Genomic DNA, 12356 nt, shown 5'->3' on the forward strand with positions numbered 1-12356 from the left:
CTTCTTCACAGAAGTTTGGGTTTGGGTTAGGTGTTCTGTAGATTTTATTATTTTCCCTTATAAAACATGGTTATAAGGGAAAATAATAGCATTCTTCATACAGAATGCTTAGGCCCCCTGCACACGAACGTGTGCACCCCGTGGTCGTGCTGTGGGCCGCAATGCACGAACACAGTCCATGGGGCAGCCGCAGCGGATCGCGAACCATCACTACACTTGAATGGGTCCGCGATCCGGCCGTTCCACAAAAAGATAAGACATGTTCTATCTTTTTGCGGAACGGAAGTATGGGACGAAACCCCACGGAAGCACTCCATAGTGCTTCCGTTCCGTGCCATTCCGCATCTCGGTATTTGCGGACCCATTCAAGTGAATGGTTCCACATCCGTGATGCGGAATGCCCACGGTACGGCACCCGTGTATTGCGGATCCGCAAATGCGGTCCGCAATACGGCAACGGGAAGCACACATTCGTGTGCAGGGGGCCTTAATAAAATAGTGATTAAAAAAAAAATAACTAACCTTAATCCACTTGTTCGCGCAGCCCGGCTTCTCTTCTTTCTTCTTCTTTGAGGAAAAGGACCTGTGGTGACGTCACTGCGCTCATCACATGGTCCATCACATGATCCATCACCATGGTGATGAATCATGTGACGGAACATGTGATGAACGCAGTGACGTCACCAAAGGTCCTTTTCCTCCTGGACAGCAAAGAAGAAGACAGAAGAGAAGCCGGGCTGCACGAACAAGTGGATTAAGGTGAGTTAATTTTTTTTTAATCACTATTTTATTAAGGCCCCCTGCACACGAATGTGTGCTTCCCGTTTTTTAACCCCTCCAGCCCTATTGTACTATGCATTCTGTATTAAGAATGCTATTATTTTCCCTTATAACCATGTTATAAGGGAAAATAATAATGATCGGGTCCCCATTCCCTATCATCTCCTAGCAACCATGCGTGAAAATCGCACCGCATCCGCACTTGCTTGCGATTTTCACGCAGCCCCATTCACTTCTATGGGGCCTGGGTTGTGTGAAAAACGCACAATATAGAGCATGCTGCCATTTTCATGCAACGCACAAGTGATGCGTGAAAATCACCGCTCATGTGCACAGCCCCATAGAAATGAATAGGTCCGGAATCAGTGCGGGTGCAATACGTTCACCTCACCCATTGCACCCGCGTGGAAATCTCGCCCGTGCGAAAGGGGCCTTAAACCAAATGCAATTGATGATGAGTCCTGGGATTTGAGTCTTTTCATTTCAAGTCACATGCCATCAGAAAGACAATCGGAGACAATAAATTGAACGCCAGCTTTTTTTTTTTTTTTACAAAATGTTATTAGAAGTACACCCATGGATATTAAACTGTGCCACTTTATAGAAACAGCTTGTACATTCGCCATACTGTTTTTATCCTCCAGTACATTGGCCGGAACGTATCGTGACTCGACAAGGTGTTTATATACTCACAAGTTAATACCAGACTGAGAACATTAACTACATGATTCACAGATTTCTTGTAACCAGGACACCGAACAAGAAAACCAGACATTATCCCCATGCAATAGAAAGATCTGATGGGCAGTGATTATTAATGCACCATGACACAGGTAGACCACCCTCCTCCTCTCCCGGTAAAGTTTAACTGCAGGTGGTGAACCCGTCCATATATCATCCAAAGGAATCCTACTGCGGTGTCATATACACAGTGACAGGTATCGCATATTCATGCGGAGGGGGTCACACAAGTCTAGACCCACCACTTCGCACTGGAAGTCTAGCAGAAGTCACCCTTCTCTCGAGTGGTTCGCTGTGTCACCCATCCCCCTCCCACCCCATGCTCCGTACATTCACAAAACACTAAACCACGGAAAACATCTGCAGGTCTCCGTCCACCCCACGTTCCGCTTTGGTGGGGTAATCACGTCTTTGGAAAGAGATGGTATGAGTTTGGTCCAGCTTCCAGTCTATCGGTGCTCAGAAAACTGTACATTTCTTGCCAGGTCGCTTCACAGGGGGAGGACAGAGGACAGCGCGGATAGCTTCATCGAACACAGTCTTCAGACCACGCTGGGTGAGGGCCGAGCACTCCAAGTACTTGACGGAACCTTACACACAGAATAATCATAGTCACCAACTGGTTCCCAGTTGTGCAACCCAAATCTAGATAACTTAGGACACATCATTTCAAGAGCACCTAGAAGTTTCACCAATAATGAAAACCCCATAGCTATAGTTCTGTTCTGTCCTTAATGGCGGGAAAATTCTATTCAGCCATTTTTTTTTAAGGTGGCCAAACACATTAGATGACTTGGGGCTTCCCAACGCTACATCATCAGTAGATGTCAGGGAAAGAAGGATTGGGATGTTGGGCTTCAACATGTCCAATTCTTTTTTCGTAACAGATAGAAGCTGATACCAGAGGTTCCTGAATTATCCTTTCCCCCTCTTGCGACTGAAACACATATATGTTCGGCCAACTGCGTACGGGGGCAGCATGGGGATCAGGCATGTGAACATGATTTAGGTCTTGATCAGCATGTATAAGCCCACTTACCAACTTCACAGCAAGCTCTTCCCTACACTATTGGGTCCATCACCACATGGTAGCCTCAAGTAGGGTGGCGACCCAACAGCTGAATTGGACCCCCTGTCTTCGCTTATTTGTCCTGTAGTGATGGCGTCAGTCATGTACTCCCATGTGACCGCTGCAGCCAATTACAATAATTGGCTTCAGCAGTCACATGTATGTAATCTCTAGTGGGGAACAATGGAGTGCCGATGCTGGAACCGCAGAGTGTTTAACAGGTGAACAATGATTTTTATTTTTTTTAGCTCATTTTTTAACTCCCAAAAGAGCCTTTAAGGAGGACCTACCATGGGAATATAAAAATTCCCAAAATATAAAGAATTTTATGTAAATGATCTGACTACACAGGAGTCGGTTTGGAACTTCCGGGAGGGCAACTCCCATCATGCACGGCAGCATACGATGTAAAGCTGCGGTACCATGGTTATAATAAACAGGCCCACAGCCTCCATCCCAACCCAATATGCCACACTCCAGGTCCAGGAAGCTGAGATATGGATTGCTGTTTGACAGGGCCGCACTCTAAACTCTAATATGTAAAGAAATAACATCTCTGCAGAGTTGTGGAGTAAAATAAAATAAAAATTTGAACCTATGTGACTGGTGACCACCAGCTTTTCACTGTGAAGACATAACAATAAAGGGGGCAGTGATATGGTAAGATAAAGTGAAGAATGCATCCTACACCAGGTTTTATCCTCCTCCCTCGGGGATACATTTGTCTTACCTATTTCTCGAGCCATGGCTAGACCCTGGGGATATGTGATCGGAGATAGCCTTTTGTCCCTCAGCCTTTCAATGGTGTCTTTGTCATCCCTCAGATCCAGTTTGGTACCCACCAGAATGATGGGGGTGTTAGGACAATGGTGCCGTACTTCTGGATACCACTGGAAATAAACGTACAGTATGTGTGTTTAAGGTGGTTTATGCATGTCAGGGATTTGCGTAAAACTTGATTCTGGTCCTTTCACAGAGGAAACAGCTTTGTACCTCTTATGGCATCTCCCCTTTGTGCAGGGTTTTTTGGATGCCCTACAACATGAACCCAAAGACTGTCCCATTTGGTACATTATGGACAATTTGCTGGCCGTCCAGGAAGCCTGGCACCTTATGAACTGTTTTAAAGGAGTTGTCGTGGCTCCAGATATTGATGGTCTATCTTCATGATACGTCATCAATATCAGATCTGTCGGGGCTGGCACCCCCACTGGTCCGCTGTTTCGGGCATCCGTAGAGTGGGAAATTATACCGTGAGGGGAGCACTGCTCTGTAGACGCTATAGTGGCCGTGATGGGGTAATGGAGCAGTGCAGTATGCTGGCACCGGACATTACACTTCCGCTTCCACTCCATACACTGTCTAGTTTCCGGCACCAAATCTGCCCAACACACCTGACTGGTGAGGTGATGGGAGTCAGACCCCCACCAGTCTGATATTGGTCACATATCCTGAGAATAAGTCATCAACATCTGTAGCCAGGAGAACCCCTTTAAGGACAGCAAAGGAATCGCCTTATCTTGAGGGGGGAGGGCATGTCCGTCCTGCGCTGCCACAGCCCACTCAGAGACAGTCCAGATGTTAATTAAAAGGCTTTTCCTCTGGATAGGTCATCAGTATCTAATCTATGGGCATCCAACACTACCCGGGACCCCCGCCATTCACCTGTTTCTGAAGGCATCAGCGTTTGCAGTAGCTCCACGGCCTTATTGCAGCTTTTCCCAGGCCGTGTGACGTCGCGTTCATCAGTCACGTGGCGTAGGCGCAGCTAAGCCCCATTGAAGTGAATGGGACTGAGCGCGATACCAAACACAATGTAGCTGCGAGAAGGCCGCAAGCAATGGTGCCTTCTCAAACATCAGATCGGCCGGGGTCCCGGTGTCAGACTCCCACAGATCAGATACTGATGACCTATCCTATCAGTTAAAAGATATCGGAAAACTCCTTTAAGATGTGGTCTGAAATCCCTCTCCTTCCCTCTGTTGGTTGTATTTTCCGCTCGTTACCTTCGCTCTGACGTTCTCAAACGAAGCCGGACTGACAAGGGAGAAGCATATCAGGAAGACATCCTGCAGGAGACAAGAGCGACGACGTGAGACATACACGGGTACGGATGGATGATATGAGCAGCTCTAGTTCTGCATTACAGCTGTGAGAACCGAGTTAAAGGGGGGCTCTTCCTATACAAACCCACCAATTACCCTGTAAGTGCTGGCGGACCCTGCGTATTCATGTATTACATAGGCGGCCATTTATCTGAACAGCCAGCATGTGGTGCCTTTCCTGCGGCGTAATAAGGGAGCGAAAGGGCAGCGGGTGCGGTGATGGGTCCAGGTTCTGTCACCCTGCGATCAGCTATGGTTGTCGAGTGAAGCCACGTCTAGGATTACACATCCCGCTGCACTTTAACCCTTTCGCTCCCTTATTATGCTGCAGCAATGGCACTACCACATGAGTGCATTATTCAGCTGGCACCCCGCTCTTACGACCACTATAGGATACTGATGCCTCCCCCTCTCACCCCATCATGCCCGACCCAATGCGATCCATACTTACCAGCACTGTGGTTGGTAAATTAGTACAAAGTAGACCCCACCCTCGAGTATGTCCCCAAATTGGGTAGGACCACCCATTTATGGACCATTCCTGCAAACTAAGGACTGTATGGCGCTCCAGCGTTGCTAGGGGAACTTGGGCATAACAACAGCCTCCAAGTCTGCCAGGTACAGGCCTAATAGGCTGCCCTGTCAGTGTTACACTGACAGGCATAATACACTGTAAGGCCCCTTTCACACGAGCGAGTTTTCTGCGCGGGTGCAATGCGTGACGTGAAATATGATGGCCAGTTCGCATTGTTCGCCCGCGAACACATGCGGGCTGCCATCTTTTCTCACAAGTCCGGCGAGGCACAGGTAAGCCCTTACCTGTGCCTGTGCCGTGAGCCAGTCTGAAACAAATGCAGTCAGCGGGAGCAGGCAGTTCCGAGAACAGCCCGATGAAGTCCCCCGGCGACTGTTCTTGGAACTGCCTGCTCCCGGTGACAGCATTTGATTGCAGACCGGCTCGCGCACAGGTAAGGGCTTACCTGTGCCTCGCCGGACTTGTGAGAAAACATGGCAGCCCGCATGTGTTCGCGGGCGAACAATGCGATCTGGCCATCACTGGACGTGAATGCATAGCACCCGTACTGAATCCTGACCCATTCCTTTCAATGTGTCTGTGTACATGAGCGTTTTTTTTTACGCATCAGTTCTGTGTTGCGTGAAAAACGCAGCATGTTCTATATTATGTGTTTTTCACGCAGCCCTGGCCCCATAGAAGTGAATGCGGCTTCACTAATGGTTGCTAAGAGATGTTGTTTGTAAACCTTCCGTTTTTTAACACGCGTGAAAAACGCATCAAAACGCATTGCACCCGTGAGGAAAAAACTGAACAACTGAACACAAATCGCAGACAAAACTGACTGAACTTGCTTGGAAAATGGTGCGAGTTTCCCCGAATCCGTCACGCTCGTCTGAAAGAGGCCTAAGGGCTCATGCTCACTGCTGTTTCCCCGCCGTGCCCGTATTGCGGCCTGCAAACAGCTTCACTTGAACCCATTCAAGCGAATGGGTCCTGCCTCCGCATACGGGCACGGACCAATTTGTGGTCCGCAGCACGGGTCCGCCCGACACACGTTCATGGGCATGAGCCCTAAAAGAGAAGTATTGTACACTGTTCAATTTGGGCGATTGGAGGACTGCATGATCAAGTTCCCTATTGGGACATAAAATAGTTTTTTAAAAAGAGTTTAGAAAATGTAAAAAAAAATAATTCTAGCAAATGTCAACGTTTTGATTATTGTGCTAGTCAGGACAAGGCAAGTTGGCAACCCTCCTTGCAGTCAGCTAAGTCTTCGAGAGCAACATTAAAGGGGTATTCCCATCTTGGGTCCACCTCTGGGACCTGCACCCATCCTTAGAACGGAGCCCGCAAAGTGCAGGAGGGCTCACCGTGCATGCGCAGCCGCCCTCCATTCATTCCTATGGGAGCGCCGAAAATAGCCAAGTGGTGACTCGGGTTTGTTCGTAAGCCCTATAGAAGTTAATGGACTCATGGCCGCACTTGCGCGGTGTGCCCTCCTGCACTTTGTGGGCTCCGTTCTAAGGATAGGTGCGGGTCCCAGAGGTGGGACCCCCAATATCCAAGATGGGACAATACCCTTTAAACCTTGGGGCAGATCTATATCTCTGTCTAAACAGAAACTGTGGTTGTTGCCCATAGCAACCAATCAGAGTGCTGTTTTCATTTACCAAGAGAAGAAAAAGAAATGAAAGCTGACCTGTGATTGGTTGCTATGGGCAACAAAGACAGATTCTCCTTTACTCAGTGTCAAAAACCTCCGCTCACTCACCGTTTGAGGGTAGGACAATGGCCGGAGTCTGTCATAATCTTCCTGACCGGCCGTGTCCCAAAGACCAAGATTGACTGGTTTTCCATCGACCATCACATTGGCAGAGTAGTTATCGAACCTGTGTGAAGAACATTGTAATAAATGATAATGGAGGGGCATGCGGAGGCCCTATGTGAAGCACGGTGTGTGTGATGGCCGACCGCAGCCCGGCTGACTTGAACTCACTGACTTAGACGCCCATAAGTGGGTGTTTTCTAGGCGGGAGCAGGGCGTTCACAAGGAGCAGGGCTTAGGAGCTGCAATACGCATATTTTTTGCAGACCACAAAGTTACTTACCAACGTTTAGGTTGGAAAAAATGAAAACCCAGCTCCCTGATAACGCCGAACTCTGACCGGAAGTGACAATTTATGGGTGGGGTTATCATTAGCACTGCCCATTTTCGGCCAGGGACAGCCACAATTTGCAACTATGCACAATCAGGCTGGAGCTCACAGCATGAAAGGTCATATAATGCATAATGCAGCGAGTTCGGCTCAGCCAGGCCGCGGACTGTCCCGGAAATGCATGGGGGAGATTTATCAAAACTAGTGTAAAGTAAATCTAGCTTAGTTGCCCATAGCAACCAACCAGCTTCCACCTTTAATTTTCCAAATGAGCGCTGAAAAATTAAAGGTGGAATCTGATTGGTTGCTATGGGCAACTAAGCCAGTTTTACTTTACACTAGTTTTGATAAATCTCTGTGCTTCGCGGTCCATGATGTAAACTGTAGTGAAGGTAATCTTTTCATAAGTGACTGTATTTGTCAGTTATAACCTCCCTTCTGATCCTCAGCTGTGTCATGTGACCAGCACTCTGATCTCCAACTGACACAAGACAGGAAGTCAGTTTCTTCCTATTCCTTCCTATGAGTCTGACAATTGAGGCTCCCGTAGGAATACATAGAGAAAATTACTTCCTGTCCACACATAAGATGCTGTGTTAGGCTCCATTCACACATCCGCAATTCCATTCCGCATTTTGCGGGAACGGAATTGCGGACCCATACATTTCTATGGGGCCGCACGATGTGCGGCCCCGATCCGGAATTAGGACCCGCACTTCCGGGTCCGCGATTCCGATCCTGAAAAAAATAGAACATATTCTCTTAGTGCCGGCAATGTGCGGTCCGCAAAATGCGGAACGCACATTGCCGCTGTCCGTGTTTTGCGGATCTGCAAAACACACACGGATGAGTGAATGGACCCTTATTTGGAGAGTCAGAGGGGCACATTTACTAAAGGACTCGCAACACTGTTAGACATGTGCCATGTCTGCCAGATGGGCGTGACAGGGGCGTGTTGGGAGCTGTTAATTTACTCACCTTTGCGCCTAGAAACAGGTGCAAATGTTCGCTAAAAACAACGCCCAGCCCCTGGCACGGAGTGCCACAGATGCGCCTAATTTATGAGGAGGTGCACTCCTTGTCATAAATTTGATGTATCTAATAGCAGTGCAGAGGGGGAAACTAAGACCAACGTAAAAAGCCGGTCTTCATAAATGTGCCCCAGAGTGCTGGTCACATGACACAGCTGAGGATCGGAAGGGAGGTTATAACTAACAAATACAGTCACTGGTCAGAGAATACATTTTTTTTGTGGGAGTGCTACTTTAAGTACGTGTAGCTCCTTATATCTCCTGGTTGAAGTAAAGGGGAGATCCACATCTAGAATAACATCCATGTGTTTAGTTTTGAGTGGAATTAGGCTTTAACCCCTCACACCACACGGCAATGTCTGACTACTCACACGGTCGGGATGTATTCACCAGGGAAGGCATTGGTCGTGTAGCTAATCAGGAGACAGGTTTTCCCCACGGCTCTGAGGAGAAGACACAAGCGTCAGAGTTCACACAAATGACGTCATATTATATTGAGGCTTCCTATCAGTTTTGTGGTCTGTGTGCCGACCATATTGTTTTTTGCAGACCCATTGTCTTCAATGGGTCCGTGGTCCCCATTTTGCAGACCTATTCTATCTTGTTGCAGAACGGACGGACGGAGGCAGAAGGCACACAGATGATCTGCAAAAAATGCAGTTGCACCAAGGACCACATCCGTATATTGCGGATCCGTGATTCGCTGACCGCAAAACGAATACGGTTGTGTGCATGAGGCCTTATTTACATATAAAATAAATGGCCTAAAATTAATTTAGGGGGAGATTTATCAAACTGTAGAACTGGCTCAGTTACCCATAGCAACCAATCAGATTCTACCTTTCATTTTTTAACAGCTGCTTTGGAAAATGAAAGGTGGAATCTGATTGGTTGATATGGGCAACTAAGCCAGTTCTACTTTACACCAGTTTGATAACTCTCCCCCTTAATATTCGGTATCTGCCGCCCTGTCACAGCCCAGGGATCGGGCCTGCTACAGCAATGAACCGGCAGGATGGCAGACATGTCATAGGGTGATTAGAGAAGCAGCGGCCTGAAGAAGGGGTGGACTGTGGGACTGTAGGAGGACACCATGCTTTGATAGCACATTTATAATTTGTTTAATCGCTGGATCCAACTACAACATATCCCATTGCTCGGTCATAAACCCCTTTAACCCTTTGGATACCGGAGGTTTTTTCGTTTTCATTTTTCTTCCCTGTCTTCACAGAGCCATCACTTTTTGATTTTTCCATTCACATAGCCATATGAGGGCTTTTTTTTTTTTTTTTTTTTTTTGGAGGGTCAAGTTGTACTTTCTAATGCCACCATTTAATACAATGTAGTGGGAAGCGGGAAAAAAAAAATTCCAAATGGGCTGAATTCCGCCACAGTTTTACGGGTTTTGCCCCTACAGGGTTTCCTATGCGGCAAAAACTGACCCGTGCCCTTCATTCTCTGGGTCAGTACTAGTAAAACGATACCAGCTATGTGTAGGTTGCATGTTCGCTGTAAGCAAATGAGCTTCTAGGAGCAACGGGGGCGTTGCGGTTACACCTAGGGGCTCTGCTCTCCTCGCGCCCTCTCTACTTTGATTGACAGGGCTAGGCAGTGAAAACGTCATCACCCCTGAGCCTGTCAATCAAAGCGGAGAGGTCGCGGCAGCTGCAGAGAGAGCAGAGCCTCTAGGCCAGACTCGCACATGGCAGTTACATATGGAGTTTACCACAGGTTCCACCCTCCGTATTGTAATGGCCACATACAGGGCAACTCCCACTCCCTTGCACTGGGCTAGAATATGTTGCACAAAACGACATCATGTGTGAACGCAGCCTTGGGAAGTTACAACGACTGACAGTATATTTTATCTGTTTAATCCTTTCACTAAAGGTGCGTATGTCGGCCAACATTCAACCTTATAATCTATGGTCATCTGTAAAATTGAGGCTGGACATACATGATCATGTGTTATAATGTAGATGAACATGTGTTATTCTAGAATATGTGTTATAATGTACCAACATGTAATCATATATAATCAGTATATAATCATACTGTATAATATACTGTACAATGACATACCATATAATATACTGTACAATGACTCATCATGTAATATACTGTACTATGACATATAATATACTACATAATATACCGTATAATATACTGTACAATGACAGACCATATAATATACCGTATAATATACTGTACTATGACTTATATAATATACCGTATAATATACCGTATAATATACTGTACAATGACTCATCATGTAATATACTGTACTATGACTTATATAATATACTATATAATATGCTGTACAATGACTTATCATATAATAACATCCTGTATAATGACCTATCATATAATATCTTGTACAATGACATACTATATAATATACCATATAAATTCCTGTATAATGACTTATTATATAATAATATCCTGTATAATGACCTATCTTATAATTATATACTGTATAATATACTGTACAATGACTCATCATGTAATATACTGTATAATATATTGTACACAGGCTCTGACTGGCCCACAGGGGTACAGATGAATCCCCCGGTGGGCCCCTGAGCAAGGTGGGCCCCTAGTCTCCCACCCCCCTGCACAAGTGGCACATAACAGAGTAGACTTAGGGTACTTTCACACTAGCGGCAGGACGGATCTGACAGGCTGTTCATCCTGTCGGATCCGTCCTGCCGCTATTTCGCCGTGCCGCCTTGACTATAATGGGGACGGGGGCGGAGCTCTGGCGCAGCAGGGAAGTGCACGGTGAGAGGCCGCCGGACTAAAAAGTCGGACATGCAGGACTTTTAGTCCGGCGGCTTTCGCCGTGCACTGCCGTGCTGCGCCAGAGCTCCGCCCCCGTCCCCGTTATAGTCAATGGGGACAGAGCGGCGGTCCTGGCGAAATAGCGGCAGGACGGATCCGACAGGGTGAACAGCCTGTCGGATCCGTCCTGCCGCTAGTGTGAAAGTAGCCTTACTGCACTATATACATACTTACAATGTACAGCACCATAACCGGCCTATGTTCATATAAAAAACGTGATAGATTATTATAGAAACTCCCCGGTTTATTATTATTATAGACACGATCCGGGCGGAGAAGACTTCTAGGTGTAGAGGAAAGCCACCGGTGTCCTCTTCTCCCCAGGACCCACCTTCAGTAGCTGCAGGGACCCCCATATTCAATCATCTGGTAGCATCTTGCTGCTGTGTGAGCAGGTAATATAAGAATGGGCCCCCAAAATACATGTCACCGGTGGGCCCTAGGCACCCCAGTCCGACACTGACTGTACACTGACATACCATATACCCTGCCCCCCATGTCTGTGGCCGCAGAGGGTGATGCCCCAGGGGATGTAATGGGGGCACACAGGGTGTGAAGACATGTGCAATGTGTGGGGTCCCGGTGCACATACATGACCTGTAAGGTATTGTGGGTGCAGCCAGGAGGATACAGGGTGATGACACCCGGGGGCTCCGCCTCTGCATCACCACACACCCGGCGGGTGTATACACACAGCACGGCGCCTCTATAACCACTCACCCATCTCCCACTACCACGCATTTGATGGCCTGCATCTCACGGGTGAATGTGATCCGGCTGAAGGCAAAACACCGGAGATACCGGGAGCTGGGAAGCCTGGAGGAGCCGAAGTGATGAGAACTGACACATCCGAACGTCGACGGAAATAGCCGAACTTCAATCCGAATGCTTTCGGAAACAGTCGAGGCGAAGACGGAAACAGCCGAGCGTCAGCCCAAGGACAGCAGAATTCAGACGAAACTAAGCGAGACAGTGGAGCGATGAAATGACTACGGTGGCGGAAATAGCCGAGTGTCATTCCAAATGGTGGCGGAAATAGACGAGACGTGGTGGACCATAGAAATGGACGGAGAGACGAAGATAGCCGAGGGTCAGTCCGAATGGTGGCGGAAATAG

At 47.6% G+C, this 12356-nt stretch overlaps 1 protein-coding gene across 1 annotated transcript; it reads right to left on the bottom strand.

The window, feature by feature from the left end:
• Window positions 1-1332: 1332 nt before the first annotated feature.
• Window positions 1333-12126, bottom strand: RAC3 (Rac family small GTPase 3). Its single transcript, XM_040435556.1, has 6 exons — window positions 11961-12126; window positions 8771-8842; window positions 6984-7101; window positions 4597-4659; window positions 3321-3480; window positions 1333-2111 (listed from the first exon to the last, which is right to left on the bottom strand). The coding sequence occupies exons 1-6, from the start codon at window positions 11993-11995 to the stop codon at window positions 1981-1983; spliced, it is 579 nt and encodes a 192-aa protein (XP_040291490.1). The 5' UTR covers window positions 11996-12126; the 3' UTR covers window positions 1333-1980.
• Window positions 12127-12356: the final 230 nt, after the last annotated feature.

Source organism: Bufo bufo, chromosome 6 (genome assembly GCF_905171765.1).
Source record: "Bufo bufo chromosome 6, aBufBuf1.1, whole genome shotgun sequence".
In the NCBI taxonomy this organism is placed as follows: domain Eukaryota; kingdom Metazoa; phylum Chordata; class Amphibia; order Anura; family Bufonidae; genus Bufo; species Bufo bufo.

What these genes read in the sequence shown, in the direction of transcription:
- RAC3 (XM_040435556.1), bottom strand. Translation starts at nt 11,995, where the DNA reads ATGCAGGCCATCAAATGCGTGGTAGTGGGAGATGG. An exon ending in TGCGTGGTAGTGGGAGATGG is followed by an intron (nt 8,843 to 11,960) that starts GTGAGTGGTTAT and finishes TCTTCTCCTCAG; the next exon opens with AGCCGTGGGGAAAACCTGTC. An exon ending in AGCCATGGCTCGAGAAATAG is followed by an intron (nt 2,112 to 3,320) that starts GTAAGACAAATG and finishes TCTGTGTGTAAG; the next exon opens with GTTCCGTCAAGTACTTGGAG.